The 16,260-nt window shown below is 47.4% G+C and overlaps 1 protein-coding gene across 1 annotated transcript; it reads left to right on the top strand.

The window, feature by feature from the left end:
• Positions 1–681: 681 nt before the first annotated feature.
• Positions 682–15,453, top strand: sp4 (sp4 transcription factor). Its single transcript, XM_088929602.1, has 6 exons — positions 682–1,084; positions 1,474–1,559; positions 2,133–3,687; positions 11,829–12,048; positions 12,511–12,710; positions 13,246–15,453. Exons 1-6 carry the CDS (start codon positions 1,078–1,080, stop codon positions 13,488–13,490), a joined length of 2,313 nt encoding a protein of 770 aa, XP_088785728.1. The 5' UTR covers positions 682–1,077; the 3' UTR covers positions 13,491–15,453.
• The last annotated feature ends 807 nt before the right edge of the window (positions 15,454–16,260 follow it).

Consider the following 16,260-nt stretch of genomic DNA (forward strand, 5'->3'; position numbering starts at 1 on the left):
AAAAGAACAGCAGAATAGGCGAGGGCTGTGTTTTAAACCAGACAGACGCTGCTTTGACGGTCTATAAAGATACTCAGCGTCTTCGCGAAGCACTAGAAACCAGAGACCTGAAGCAACAGGTCCCGCTCTCTCCACATGGCACAATCCTGAAGGAGTCACCCAGAGGCTGGGAGAAAACCAGACACCCGTCCCTCCCCACCTCCCCTGTCACTTTTGCCCAACCCCCACAATAAACACCGATCCCTCCCTTCCCCTCTCCTCTCAACCAAGCTTGATTCCACGTACCACCTTTCCCCCCCCCCCCCCAACGCGCTGCATGTCGGGACCTGTAGTCCGTTGAGCTCTGAAAGCCGGCACGACTTAGCCCGTTAAAAAATACAACTCCCGGCTCTCCCTTCGCGAGCGGCGGCTCCCCCCCCCTAGCCAATCTGAATGCGGCGGGGAGGGGAAGGGGGGCGGGACGTCCGCCCATCAGAGAAGACCGCTCCTCTCTTCTGTTTCAGAAAACAGCGCTAATTTGCCGGACCGGGGGCTGGCGGCTCTGCTATAAGGGGCAGGAGGGTGGGATGGCAGTAGACGTGCGGGCGGACGACGGGCCCGCCGCCTGCTGAGCTGGGCTCTGCGAGCGGGGGCGTCGCCCTCCGGGGGCCTTCAGGTTCGGCTGTGCGCGGCCCTGGCGAGTGGGTGGGCCCCGTGCGCGGCCGCCGTAATTGAAAACTTGCACTCGGACGTATTAAATATTAATTACGCAGGGAGGAGGGTGGGGGGGGGCAGCCCGGAATGAGACGAGCGGATCCCGACACGGAGTGCTTCGCGGGCCGTTAGCGGGCCGGGACCCCCGTGGGTGACAGATGGGTGTCCGGAGCCTGGCCTCCTCTCGGGCGAGCTAAGCGCCGCCCTTCCCGGCGGGAGTGTCTGTGAGCAGCCGGGTCTGCCGATTGCCGCGGCCGCGGAGCGACGCCACAGCCCCGCAGCGCTCATTCGTGGAAAATAGGCCGTCCTTCAGCCAGCCTCTGATCCACAGCGTCCGGCCTTTTTTCTTAAACAACTCCTCTCTTGTGTTTTTATTAATGCGGGATGAGCGGTACGTTCGCCCTCCTCCCCTCCTCCTTTTTCCCCTCCCTCCTTCCTGCTACCCTCTCATCCTTTTTTTTTCCAAAGCTTTTTTTTGAAAAATATATGTATTTACTGTTTTAACAGCAGCTCGGACTGACCTGCTCGCCTTTTTTTTAATGTCTGCAAGAGACAACCTCTTTTAGGGTGTTACTTTATATCTATTGGGTCGGGTTTCGAAACACGTTTATTTATTTATTTCCAAAAAAAAAAGGGAAGATGACCATGGCATGTGAAATACCTTGATTGATTGCAGTGAAAAGTTTTTGCATTCTCTCCCTTTTTTTCCGCTGTCGTAAGAAAGGCTACGATAGAATAATAGCAATTGTTTTTTTAAAAAAACATGTTTTATTTTTTCAGATCAAAAGAAGGAAACAATGTCGTCAGAAGGAGGGAAATCATCTGGCGGTGATTATGCTAATAAAGGCAAAACTTCGGGATCCCAGGTAATAAGATTAATATCGCAGGGAGGCTTCTAGCGAGCTGTCTCGCTCCTTTTCATTGCAATTAAGCAAAAACCACTTCCTGCACGATTTACTGTCTTTGCTTTCGTTTAGGCGCTACATGTGTGTCTGTGTGTCGCTACAGTGTTACTGCTGTTGCCTGTCAGCGCTCTGTTGAAGAAAAGAAAACAAAAAATATAACGGAGATTCCTCCCCCTCCCCCGTCTTGGTTTGGGAACAATAAACCAGTTTTTAAAAAACGCATCCGTTGTTATTCTTGGCGAACGGGGGTTTGATTCCACGGAAGATTAAACCCGTCAAACAGTCCCGTTATTTGGAGGCGCAGTTCTGGTAATAAAGGAGCCGACTGTGTCCGTCTGCTGTTCGTCACCTTCCTGGTCCGCTGGACTGATCTATCCTCCGTCTCCCCAGCTATCTCAAGTGCATGCATTTTTGCGTCTCTTTTTTTTTTCGTACCCCTCGGTGCAAATTCTTAATTCACACCCCCTCTCGTCCCTTAAACCCGCCCACACTTCTTGGCTTTTTCCCCTCTCTCTCTCTCCTGTGTGGTTATAGGAGGCGCAGCCGTCTCCCCTCGCCCTGCTGGCCGCCACTTGCAGTAAGATAGGAGGGGCTCCGGGAGAAGCGCCGGCGCAGCAGCAGCAGCAGCAGCAGCAGCACCAGCAGCAGTTCATCCTCGACCCGAACCAGGGGCTCGTCCAGCTGCAGAGCCCGCCCCAGCAACTGGACCTGGTCACCACGCAGCTGGGCAGCGGCTGGCAGATAGTGGCAGCCTCCCCCGCCGTCCCGAAGGAGAGTATCGCCCAGGCGGGGGCCGCCGGAGCCGGCAGCGCAGCGAGCAGCAGCAGCAGCAATGACGGGAGGAAGGTTAAAGCGGTCAGCGCCGGCCACGCCGCGGCCGGGCAGCAGCAGCAGCTCCAGGTCATACAGGTGCAGAACATGCAGAGCCCCTCCGGAGGCATCCAGTATCAGGTGATCCCGCAGATCCAGACCGTGGACGGCCAGCAGATCCACATCAGCTCCGGCCACCCCGCGGCTCTCAGCGTGCCGCAGGAGCAGATCCAGCTCATCCCGGCCGCCGGCGGCCAGGCCATCATCGCGGCGCCCAGCAGGGCGCCCTCGGCCGGGCTGGTGGCCCAGAGCGCGTCCGGCCCGGCCGTCCCGTTCCAGCTGCGGCCGGGCATGTCCTTCCCGCTGCAGCTGCAGACCATCCCCGGCGCGCAGACGCAAGTGGTGACCACGGTGCCCATCAACATCGGCGGCGTCACTCTGGCTCTGCCGGTGATCAACAACGTGGCCGCCGGGGGAGGGTCTGTCCAGCTGGTCCAGCCCCCCGACGCTGGGGTCTCCAATGGGAGCCAGCTGGTTTCCACGCCCCTGTCCACGGCTGTCAGCACCATGCAGGAATCCCCCGCCACTCCCACCTGCACGGCCACCTCCGCCGCCCTGCCCAGCAGCGACACCCTGGCCGCGGCCTCGGCGGAGGGTGGCCAGGACACCGCCGCTCCCGAGGGCGCGTCCTCGGAGCCGGAGCCCCAGAGCGCCCCGCCGGCCGAGCCGGACCCCCCGGGCCCGGTCCAGTCCAACGGGCTGCAGCCGGAGCCGCCGGGTCAGATCCAGCAGGTGCAGATCGTGGGGCAGCCCGTGCTACAGCAGATCCAGATCCAGCAGCCCCAGCAGCAGCAGCAGCAGCTCATCCAGGGCCTCTCGCCGCAGGCCATCCAGCTGCAGCCCGGACAGGCCCTGCAGAGCGTGCAGCTACAGGCGGTGCAGAGCCCGGCCCAGGTGCTCATCCGGGCGCCGACCCTCACGCCGTCCGGCCAGATCAGCTGGCAGACGGTGCAGCTACAGAACATCCAGGGCCTCTCGCCCGGCGTGCAGGTGCAGAGCGCCGGGGTGGCGCCGCAGCTCACCCTGACGCCCGTGACCACCAGCGCCAGCGGGGGCTCCTTCGCGCAGATCACCCCGCTGGCCCTCAGCGGGACCCCCATCACGCTGAGCGCGGCGCAGCTGACCTCGGTGCCCAACATCCAGACCGTGAATATCGCCAACCTGGGCGCCGCCGGCGTGCAGGTGCAGGGGGTCCCCGTCACCATCACCGGCGTGCAAGGTAAGGCGTGAACTGCTCGGGTCCCGTCGAGGCATCGGCGTGCTCGAGTCTCCTGTTTGTATTACGCTCTGTAATGGGGGTGGGGGGGTGATAGATCTAGTTAATTTCTGGTGTTGGCGTGCATGAGGATTAATTGAGCGCGTCGCCGGTCCACGTGTCTTGGCGCTGGTTCGTTTTGGCTGGTGCAGAAGTCGAAGCTGTCCGTGCAGCTGCCCTGGGGTGATGGCTTTCCTTCTGAGAGCGGTCAGGCGAACCAGGAAAAACGGCGCTTTGGTGTCCCCCCGGGGACGGACACCGCTGCGGTGTTAAATTTGACATGTTTTGTGTCGGCCGTTGGGTCGCTGGAAGCTGATAACCTATTTTCACCCGTGGGAGAAGGAAATTCAAGAGGTCGTGAGGCGGGTCTCCAGCTGGCTTTCCCTCAGTGTTTGAGCCTTGCAGCAGCATCCAGCTGGAAAGCCAGTCAAAACGCTCAGTCTGGAATTTCCTCTGTGCAGTGTCACAGATTTACAGCACCGAGTCGATGTCTGCCAGAAATGTCTGATCCAGATTCCCCCTATTCAGAAGGCATAACGACTTTAGTTAGGGTTGCAGCAAGCCCAGGTAAACCTGCCTGCATACCAGGATTAAGTTGATCAATACACGTCATTTAAAATCAATACACTCATTTAAAAATAAACTTAAAACATGTCTCTCCCTTATTATTTTATCACTGCAGTCAGTCAGTTTTCAGTTTATTATTATGTATTATGACCATTTGGGGAAATTACTTTGATGTGTTAAACCCTTGTTTTTCCTGAAGCACTGCCAAAGCGTAGTCATTGTGAGGAGGAGACTGTAGGGTGTGGACATGAGAGAATCTACACCCTGTGATGTAGAGTTTACGGCCTACAGACAAGAGCAGGCCATCCTGCCCAGCTCCTTGCTGAAAGCTTTTTAAATGCACTGTGGGCCCTGATTAACGCTCCTTCAAAATGTCATCGGCTGGTTCAAACATTAATTTCTCACAGGAACATAAGAAAAGTTACAGTCTGGCCCAGATCCTGTTATTTAGTATTTAATTAATCCAAGGATCACTTCCAGATGTTACTGTCTTAAAAAAAACCTAGGGTATCAGTTTCTACAACACTGCTGGGCAGCTTGTTCCAGACTCCCACAACCCTTTGTGTAAAGTAGCACGTCCTGTCCTGGTAGGAGGATCTCATTCAGCTGTTCATAGAAGGAACCAGGGTGTCAGCTTCAGCAGCAGAACTGGGCAGCATGTTCCAGACTCTCACAACCTGTTTCTATTCGGTTTGCACAAGTTGTCTGCAATGTTTGCGTTGTTTGGCATCCAAACCAAGACCTGGAATTGCACATGATTATTGCTGACAATAGTATTTTCCACATGAAGAGCTCAGCCAGTTTTCAAAGAGGCACTGCTCCAATTACAGCTTTGTCTCAAATCATGTCTTTTGGGTGAATGGGTGCCACTGCATCAGCATTTGACTATGCACATATAAAAAAAGTCCACTGTTTGTGACAGAAATGATTAATGTTTGATATGTGGGCAATGGAAGTGATTGCAAACACATCCAGACATCAGAGGATAAGTGTTTCCTGTCCCGCACCTGCTGCACTGGTGGGGACAGTATGAGGGACAGCAAAGGGAGGTTTTTCTCTTAATTTCTATTTTCTAAGATTTCTTACTTCTCTACTAGCTGTTTTTCCTCCTCTTAGTGCTTGTCACCTGTGACAGCTTGAAGAATGTAAGAGGTTCTAGACCCGAGGGGGCCTTTTGGCTCGTCTCGTCCGTTTGGTAGTTAGTCGTCAACAGATCCCAGGGTCTCCTTCAGCTGTTTCGGGTTCTTTGCTTCAACGACGTGGCCGGGCAGCTTGTTCCAGACTCCCACAGCCCTGATGTGTGGCTTGGTTTCCCAGCTGTAAATACAGTCCCCTGTGGTTTCCGCTTGCGCCCTCTGGTTTGTGTTTCAGTGTTCATTCCGAAGAGATCCGTGGGGTTGACTGTGAGGATTGTGAACTTGTGTATTTCAGTATATTCAGTCTCCCCGTAGTCTTCTCCGCTCAAGACTAGAAACGTTCAGCCTGTTTGTGTCGGAGATTCCCTTAAAGGACTGGAAGCTGTCTGGCTGCCTTTCTCTGGGATTTATCCGAGCAGAAATATCTTTTCAAAAGTGTACAATTCTCTAATGTGACCTAAGTAGTGCGTTATGCAGTTTTAACATAACATTCCTTGATTAAAATGATGTGTGTCTAACTATATATTCTAGTATATAGTGTAACACGTAAAGCATTGTCGTAAGTAGCCTCTAGCGCAGCATTTCCAATTTTGTATTTATATTTTATATTTAAACTACCTGCATGCAAAACTGCACTTGTCTATATGAAGTATCATCTGCCAGAGGTTTGCCTGGTCTTTGATTTTGTTTAATTATTTTTTAAATTAATTTGATTTAATTTACTTCGCTGCTTCTACAATGTTTTGCTGGTCATCCTAATTTGTGTCACCTGCAAATCTGGACTCTAGACCATCGATTGAATTTCCTGACAGCTGTGGTCCAAATACAGATCCCTGTGGTACCCCAGTCATCACACCACCCCTACTTGATTTATCTGAGTCGTATCTTTTCTACAATGTGCTGACTAGAATTGTGCTTGTTATTTTAAATGACACCTTGCTAGTACTTGAAAGGAGAAGACTAAAAGCTACTTTAGTGTCATGTGCAGTTGCTGTTGAACACATCGGCACCCCTCTGCTAATTCCGTGCGCTTCATAGTCTTGTAATCGCAAAGCCAAAGTGGGACAAAATGACTCTTCCGAAGGACAGCTCTCTTCTAACACATGAAAGACACCAGCTGCTGCACTCTCAAAGCTGCCGCGCCTTCTCTCCATCCTGCGTCTGTGATGCAAAGTAGCTTTAGTCAGCGGAGTAACACCCTCCTGGATGTGATGTCGCAGACTGAAGCAGTAGAGTCTAGAAGCCACATGAGAGACCTGGACAGGGCGCAGACTCCCACAGCATTTTAAAGCAATTGCAGATATCCAGATTGGTGTCTTGTCTGTATGTGTTTTTGACTGCGGGTGGAGCAAGTTAGCAGTGAGATGTTATGTTCAGGATGGCATTTTCTGAATCCAAGAAAAATACAAGCAATTTTGGAATTTTATAAGCAGGAAGTGTAGCAGCGTCGTGACTTTTATGAAGCAGATTTGTGCTGTAGTAGTTCCAGAAGGAAGAAGTTATCAAGTTGAGATTGCTGTATCCAGTCACATAAAAGCGGACAGTGTAAGTCCATATGATACATTGCCTTTGGTTACTTTTCTGAACGAATTGAAGGTTTTATAGTCACATATAGGATTTAATCATGTGCAAGTGACACTGAACTGAAAAGAGGAAGTCCTGAGCCTTGTCATTCTGAAACACATCCTGTGTGCTGCAGCTCCACAGCAGCATCATAATCTTGCAGGATAGTTTTTTACTTTTGATTTTAAATGAACCTACAAATATTCTTTTTTCAAAAAACAGTTACCTAAGCGTTGTCTCATTGTATGGCTCTAACAAAGTTCAGCAAAATGACACAATATTTATTTAAAAATGAAACATGTTTAAAATCACATAAATGTTTATTGTGGCATATTACTCCAGGGGTGCCTACTCTTTTGTAATGGGGTCAATTCGTAAGTACTGTCCCAAAAAATTGACTTCTAAAATACACATCTGTTTTAAATAACTAAGCATAGCATACAAAAGTCCATCAGTCCATGCAGAAAAGAATGTGCATGCTCTTTTCTATTATTTTTAAGAAAAACATCATCCAGATGGTAGATAATCAGTTGGCTATGAAATATTTTGAGATTTATGGTGTAGGCCATGCTTCTTCAGTAGAAGCAGAAAAATATAGATCATCTGTATTTCTATAAAAATACATTGAATACATCCTCAAAGCTAATTTCAAGATTGGCAAATTTTCTGGATTTAAAAACATTGTAAATATCATTACAATGCGTTGTCCCGTAGCTGTGAATATACCAGTGATGACCTCTTCACTTGTACCTTCAAGACATGAAGACATTTTTATTGCACTGTAAAAGGTCTCCTTTATTTTAACCGTTAAGATGAAAGAAACAGTGTTGAGAAATATCTTTGAAGAGTCTGCTGCTTGTAGAGCCGATCACATGCTGTACAGATGTACTGTGAGTGTGGGTGCTGTTCTCTAACCCTGCCTTTTCTCATTAAAATACCCAAAGGCAAGTGTCAGCTCAGATTCTGATGGATTCATTTTTCATGGTGGTTTTCCACTCAGTCAGAAATGCACCTCCACCTCACAAACACACATTGGTAGGGTTGGTTGGTGTCTCTGACCTGTATCTCCATGCCTGTGTATTTATGTATGTGCATGGTGTGTGAATATACTGCATATGTGTGTGCGCACATGGCTTGTGACACCCATCCAGGGTGTAATTCTATCTTGTGTGCTTTGTGCTCTCTTTGATGCCATAATCCTCAGTAAGTGTTTTTCTGATACTGGATGATTATTGCTTGATAGTAGCAGCACAATTCTAGAAACCTAGAGGGGCCCTGAGTTTTGGAGTTTTAAGAGGTCTGACTAATAAGGAACGTGAAGTTCATGTTATTATTACTTTAAAGTCACACTGTAGTTATAAACCATTGCTTAACACAATTTTTGTTTAAGGTCAGATAATAGCATGTTCACTGAAGCCATGGTTTCTTGACAAATCCTTTGTGAGGGCTACCAAGACTCCATGTTTGGTAATGACAATGCTGATAAGGGCTAATGAAGAAAAGGGTTTTGAAATCATAATAATTCCTTACACTTATATAGCTCTTTCCTAGACACTCCACTCAAAGCGCTTTACAGGTAATGGGGACCCCCTCCCCCACCACCAATGTGCAGTCCCACCTGGATGATGCGACAACAGCCAGAGTGCACCAGTACACTCCCCACACACCAGCTATCAGAGGGTAGGAGAGCAGTGATGAAGCCAGTTCAGAGAGGCCATGACTGAGTAAAGGCCAGGGGGAAATTTGTTTAGCAATTTGTTGACACCTCTACACTTTTCGAGAAACACCTTGGGTACAGTACTGTGTCCCCGTCACTATACTGGGGCATTAGGATCCACACGTACTGCAGGGTGAGCGCCCCCTACTGGCCCCACTAACAGCTCTTCCAGCAGCAGCCTCAGCTTTCCCAGAAGGTCTCCCATCCAGGTACTGACCAGGCTCACACCTGCAGAGCTCCTCCAGTGGGCTGCCAGTTGTGAGTTACAGGGTGATATTGTGTAATATTGTGGGTTACATGTATGAGTCGTACAAGCATAATCATTTCATAACAGCAGCTGTTTAACTGTTCCTCCTGGAAGATTAATACTCAAACTTAGAGGCAGTAGGTACCCATTGCAACGTGTGTTTGGAGTGAGAATTGGTTCAGCTGGTACAGCTGAGACAAATTCAGGTTGATGTGGTGTATCACAAGGATCTGTACTAGGACCACTACTGTTCTTAAATTATATCAATGATATAGATGTAGTAGCAGTAAAAGACTTCAAGACTGGGCCAACACCTGGAAGATGATGTTTGAACACTGTAGAAACAGCAAATTAAATACAAAGAGGTTTAGATGAACCCCAAGGCTGGGCAAATGTGTTGCAAATTGTGTTTAGTGAAGAAAAGTGCAGGGATATATACGCAGGTAGCAGAAACTTTTATAAATACGAAAAGGGGAAAGTCTAACCTGGAAGAGACTACTTACAGCATGGTTTAGGTGTTTGTTTACATTTAGGATAAATTAATATGCAACATTTACATTTTCAAATAAAGGTAAATATTAATGTTTGTATATATAGTTAAAGTGAAGAATTCAAATTGCTGGATGTTAAACTAAAACAATTAGTAGTTAGAACAGGGATGATCTCATTGTGAATTTAGTATACAATTTTGGTTAGATAAAAGATATTGCTACTTTGGAATCAGTCCAGTGAAGAGCAGCCTGGTAGCTTCTGTGGTTTAAAAGGAGTGTGCTACACTGACAGGCTGGAGGAGCTGGACCACATGAGTCTCAAACAGAGAAGACAGGGGTGGCCTGGCAAAGCCAATCAGGAATCGCAATCAAAGTGAATCTCAAGCCAGAGGACACAAGTGCAATCTCATGTGGAAGCGTGTTTAAAGACTGAGAACAGGAGACGCCTCTTTACCCCAAGGGTTGTAGGAGGGGGGAACAAGCTGCCCAGCCATGTTGTTTAATCCGACACCCTAACGTCTCTCTGTGATCAGCTGTGCGAGATCCTTGGATAAATTCAATGGCAAACAGGCTAGATGGTCCTCACGTCCCCCTTCATTTAAAACTGTTGTGTTTTGTGAAGAGGTCATTAGTAACATCAATAAAAAAATCTCTGCATTTCTTTGTGTACATAGTGACACTTGAGACAGGAGTGGGCATTAACTTAAACTTCCGTTCTAGTTGTGCATGGGTGAGGGATTTCATGTAAATCCATTCTGTTTCTCGGGTTATGGTAACCATGTAAATCATGACCTGGCCATTCAGTTTCATTGTAGCGCTTATCTACTGTGTGCAGTGCAGCTGCTAAAGGAAAGCTTGACTCTCTGATTGTGCAATCGCTTGGCTTAAATTCACCCTGACAACGTTTTACCCCTCAAACTGTGTTTGGTGTTGGGCAAATAGCAGCAGGCTGATAGGGGCGATAGTGATAACAGCAAACACAAGACATTATACTGTTGTGTTTTATGGTTTTGTCACTGATTAATATGCTTGAGGATTCCAAACCTGTTAACAAGCTTTAAGACTGCAGGCATTCAGGCACATTTGAACCGCTTGTCAATGGCATGTTTTTTGTTATTGAATGAATAAAGTGAAAAACTACACAATTGTGATAGTCTTGCTTCTGTAGTCACAAAACAACTGCTTTTCAAACTGAATAGATTCAATAAATTGTGCCAGAGTAATACCCCTTATATTTAGTAGTATGTATCTGTATTCAGATACAAGATGCTTGACTCATCCATTGTAATTGAAAAGGTGCTTGTGTTGAACAGTTGTAAAAACCCTTTTTTATCTTCTTTATAAACTGAAAATCTTTCGACCTAGAACTAGCTAGGATTGTAATTATAAAGACGAGCAGCTCTGAAAACACCTTCTAAATACTGAAAATACACTTCTTTAAAAAATTCTTACAATGAGAAATCACATATTTGTTATGAAGGTGCAGTCTTGCATCTTACATCAGCTACAACAAATAGCTCTGTTCTTTGCCCTTTTTCTGTTTGGCTGGGTAGATAAACTTCAGTTTCGGTCCATTAGTTGCGACAACAGGCAACAACAAATTCCAAAATGTAGTGTAAATTAGATCAAACAAAGAGCCCAGATTGCATGGTGCAGTTTGTTAGGCTAAATACCTTGCTGATCCAGTTGCACTGCGAGCGGCTCGCAGAGAGACCAAATGTAATATTTCATGTGGCACACGTTTTCCCCAGATGTTGGATTTGACCAGTACTTGGAGTCTGGCACTTCAAGAGTTCAGTCAGCAGTGTTGCTCGAAGCAGCACTTTGGCTCTTCTTCTGCGCTGGCTCAGCTGTCCTGCGCCTTTCCAGTAAGAGAACTGAGTGTAACAGAGCCGGCATCTGTGCCTCCGAACTGTCTGACCTTCAGTAGTACATCGTAGTCCCGGAGTACAGCGCAGAGCTGGGGGTTGGTTATGGAGATTCCTGTCTGGAACTGGGGTCTGTATTTCTGGTGGCATTTTGGGAGCTACAGTATTATATTATACAGTTCATACTCTGCAAATTTTCAGAGTCAAAACCTGGATGTGAGAATGGAATTATATGTGAAATACGCACAGTCCCCAGCATCAGAACTGTGCATTTCCCATAAACGCCCAGGACTTACTGCTTGTGTAGCCAAGCTGAGGAAAAGCATGTGCAGGCTGTGACATCACGGTTTAAGAACCATCAGCACACTGCTCTGATGAATGATGTTTTTGCAGTCCTGTCATGAATTCGGGTCCCTGTACTGACAGCTGTAAAGAAGAGAGGAACGTGTTAAAGTGTGCGACGGAGGAGAGGGAGTGTGGCGCTCACCCGTGTCCTTGCCCCCCCCCCCCCCCCAGGCCAGCCGCAGAGCCAGGACGGCGTGAAGGTGCAGCCCGCACCGGTGACGGTGGCCGTGGGCAACATCACCAACGCGGCCCTGAGCGCCGTCAGCCCCGACCAGATCGCGCAGGTGCAGATCCAGCAGGGCCAGACCGCCTCGGACCAGGAGGGCCAGCCCAGCAAGCGGCTGCGCAGGGTGGCCTGCTCCTGCCCCAACTGTCGAGACGGCGAGGGCAGGCAAGTGCCGCCAGCCCGCCCCCCGCTCTGTCCTCGCTCCAGCCCGCGGGGGCGCTCGGAGAACACGGCCAGGCCAGTGAGCAAAGGGCCAGGCTTCTCCGACAGCCGCTGCTGCCAGGTGACCAGCTGTGGCCACCCTGAGCACCCTGGCTGCATGAACACATTGTGTCAATAAAGTGCTTGTCGGGTGATGGGAGAACAGTTACAGACCAGAGGAGGTTATTCAGCCCATTTGGTCCATTCGGCTGTTAGTAGTTAATTGATCCCAGCACCTCGCCCAGCTGTTTCCTACAAGAAACCAGGGTATCGGCTTCAACAGCATGGCTGGGTTACTTCCATCTGTCCTGTCCACACCCGTACTTCACGGCACTACCCAAGAGAATCAGTGGAGAACTGAAGAGACTGTTGATTTTAGGGACGCTGGATCATTTGTTTTCTCTCTGCTGTTGATGTCCCCCCCAGGAATAACAGTGAACCCGGGAAGAAGAAGCAACACATCTGCCACATCGAGGGCTGTGGGAAGGTGTATGGGAAGACGTCGCACCTGCGTGCTCACCTGCGCTGGCACACGGGAGAGAGACCCTTCGTGTGCAACTGGATCTTCTGTGGGAAGAGGTTCACCAGGAGTGATGAGTTGCAGAGACACCGCAGGACACACACAGGTAAGAGGGGAGCAGAGACCAGTGAAATACTTCACTGTTGCACGCTTGCTGCTCCTGTGGCCCCTCACTGCCCTGACTGTGGCCCCACACTGCCCTGACTGGGGCCTAGCTCTGCACGCTTAGTGCCATGACTGCTTCAGTGCAGTACGGAAAATATTAAACAGAATAAGTCATTTTGAGAAGTGTTCAGAATATTTAATGTAATAACATAAGATTAGGGCCTTTTACATTTTATGTTTATTTCTAGGAATACTTATCATAGTCTTCTGAAATTGATTTTTTAAGTGTAATTTTGAGCAGCATTTTTCTGGTGTGACAAATTATGAAGGGCCTCAATAATTCACCAATACAGCGATGCTGAAGCGTTTGTTCTGCAAAATACCAAAACGACTTGATAGTGGTCAACATGATATTTGGGGAGGAAATTCATTCTAGACATACTAACATATCTTCTGGTTTTCTGATACCGCAAGAAGGAAATCTCAATAGCTTGCTGTTTCTCATGGCAGTTCTCTGTTTGTTTTTCCTTGCCCAGGTGAAAAAAGATTTGAATGTCCGGAATGTTCCAAAAGGTTCATGAGGAGCGATCACCTTTCCAAGCACATCAAGACGCACCAGAACAAGAAGGGTGGAGCAGCCCTGACCATTGTCACCACAGAGGACATGGAGGCCACTGTCAATGAGGTGCTGGGCTCCCCCAGGATTGTCACCGTGGCCTCGCTCTCCCAGGACTCCAATCCCACCACGCCCACCGCCTCCAGTGGCATGGAGGAGTTCTAGCGCGCGGAGTCGGGTCTGGGCGTCGCTCGCACCCAAGGTCACATGCCTTTCGAGATATGAAAGTGGACTGAAGAAAAAAATGTTCATGCACATCAGATTTTTTATGAGAGAGAAAGAATATGTACTGAGAAAAGTCTAGTGAGAAAAAATCTTTAAAAAAGATGTCTATATCGAGAGTCCGATAAGCACAATGACTGGGTAATGCCAGTGTGAGTGTAATGAGTGTGTGCCACTAGGAAGGGTTGTTTTCTGGGGGGGAAATCTATTTCTATGCACAAAAAAAGGATTTCTAGCTTGACCTCATTAGTTAAAGCAAGCATTAGCTTTAGTTTACTGGTGTGTCTTTCATAACAGACTTCAGTCTTCGGACGCGACCAAGGGTACAGATAGAGGAAGACAGGAGAGTCTTCATTTCAAACTCACCTCAGCTGCAGAAGAGCTGAGTGACCCCCCCCCCCCCCGGTGAAGCCCAGGGGGGGTTCTTTTCATTCACTTGGGAAAACCAGGGAGGGGGTCACAGTGAAAGGGTCCATCTGTCCGTACATGAGCAGCATGTAGAAGCCCTTAGAGCAGAGGCATACAACGGTGTCTCATTAAATCCTTTTCCTGAAGAACTGATCAGCTGGCTCTTTCCATTAACTTGGGAAAAATGATATTAGTTTGAGAGGAAAAAAAGCACAGACTGACAAATTTATAAATATCGCATACATTTTTTTAGAAACAGACAATGTTAGATGCTGACTTTTTTTAACAAAAAGATGTAAGCTGCCTCCTTCTTTGTGCTTTTGCAAGGAGGTAATACTCTGAAGACAATCTTTCTGAAACCATGTTTACATTAGAAAACAAAGGTCACGCTTTGATCTTTTATATTAAAGGCAGTTTGTTACACTCACCTCATTTTCAATAGAATTAAAAAGTATGTTTTGCTTTTCTGTTCATTTGAAGATACTAAAGTAACACATTAGGGACTAAATCGCCTTAATATGTAGAGAAGATGCAGACCCACTCTCCAGCTCCAGATAACCAAAGGGGCCTGCAGATACCTACTTTGGTTCCCCTGTGAAGAATCTGATGTTCATTGTGAGGTTGTGTTCCAAGTCCACTAGTGTGTCTTCAAAGGGATGTAAGACGGTGCCCATTTCCCATGCGGGCAGCAGCTGCTGCAGGCGCAGGAGAAGGAGGGCACAGGTGTGCAATAGCTTTGAATGAAATGACCTTCTGTGCTTTGTTTTTTTTTCCATTCCTTTTCCTGTTGTAATGTTGATGCCTCTGTCTCGCATTGTCTTAGAGCAGGCCCAATTAGCAATTATGGTGTTAAAATAAGTTGTGCCAGTGCCGTTATAGATGTTAGTTTATGGAGATCTTATTTCAGTTATATTCATATATATATAATGGCAGCATTAGGTGACTGTGTACCTTCTGGTTTATTTATCCTTATGTTCTTATTTGCCTTTTGCAAATTGAAAAACAAAGCTGTAGTGTATTGTAAGTTTTCCTATTCAGGATATAATGAGCAGCATGTTTTATTTATGTTTATATATTCAGGTATTGTACTGATAATTTTTAACCTTGTGGTCTTATTATATATGTAATAATGCCATCTTAATTTAACCTGCTTTTTTCTTACACAAGTATGTGTAAAAAAATAAAAATGTCAAAACTGTTTAAAACAGGATAATTGATACCAAACAATTGCAATGTTTTTGGGTAAGATTTTGTGTGACAGATAATTTTCCTTAATATTTTCTAGCAGCATCTCATTTGTAAATCTTTTTCTAAAACTTTTGTTTGTGTCATCATGACGTTTAATAACAGATTTTGCCAGATAAGCCTTAAAGGCTTTGGTTTATTGACATTTTTTTAAAAACGATTTGTACAAAAGTGATTTGTGGACAAAAAAGTAAAAAAAAAAAGTTGCCTGCATAATATTTGCAAGTGACTAAATAAAACTTTAAATAAAATGTTATATTTTGTGTGTGTGTGTTTGGTCATTAGGGTTTGTAGATCTTGTAGTTTACTCATAAAATACCAAATTGTTGACAGGATTAGAATAAATATCTTTCCTTACAATTACACATCAGTCTAGAAGGTAAGAAATACTGAACTTCTTCCCACTGTGGCCAACTTCTGACACTTGCCTTTTTAGACATTGGATCTGCCTCCGGACAGACTGCCGTGGGCTGCTCCCCCACCTCACCACTCTTCCTGCGCAGCTGCCGCCAGCTGGCGATGACCGGCTGGATGGCCGCGGTTAGTGTCGTGATGATGGCACTGGTCAGCCGCTGCCACAGAGGCTCTGTCGCACTCGGGTCAGGAGAAAAGCCTGACCACAGCAAAGCCGCAGCTTATGTGCATACTGCATACAATTACAACTCAAACCAGCACTTCCTTAGCATCTATATTTAATAATACAAATCAATTATTTTCACGACATTCCCTCTAACGCAATAAAATTGGAGCACTCACAATTCTGCTCAAAACGATCCACATACCTCTCCGCTCACTACAGTAGTTAAACTGGGACTAACATTATGTACGAACGCTTTTAATTGATGTAAAAATCTAAACGTTTACATTGTGCGTCAGTACAGGAACTTCGGCGAAGCATTGCAGTTTTTTTTTCCCAAGCCTGCAGAGACAACCACCCCCCCCAGCGCCCTGAGCACGGAGCGGGGGCCGATCTCCGTGAATGGGGCGCGCAGCTAGGCAGGGCGAGATAAAGCTGAAATAGTTACACTATTTCCAGGGAAACAAGACGCTACCCCGCCCA

The sequence above is a fragment of the Atractosteus spatula genome, chromosome 12 (genome assembly GCF_055471065.1).
Source record: "Atractosteus spatula isolate fAtrSpa1 chromosome 12, fAtrSpa1.hap1, whole genome shotgun sequence".
Lineage (NCBI taxonomy): Eukaryota > Metazoa > Chordata > Actinopteri > Semionotiformes > Lepisosteidae > Atractosteus > Atractosteus spatula.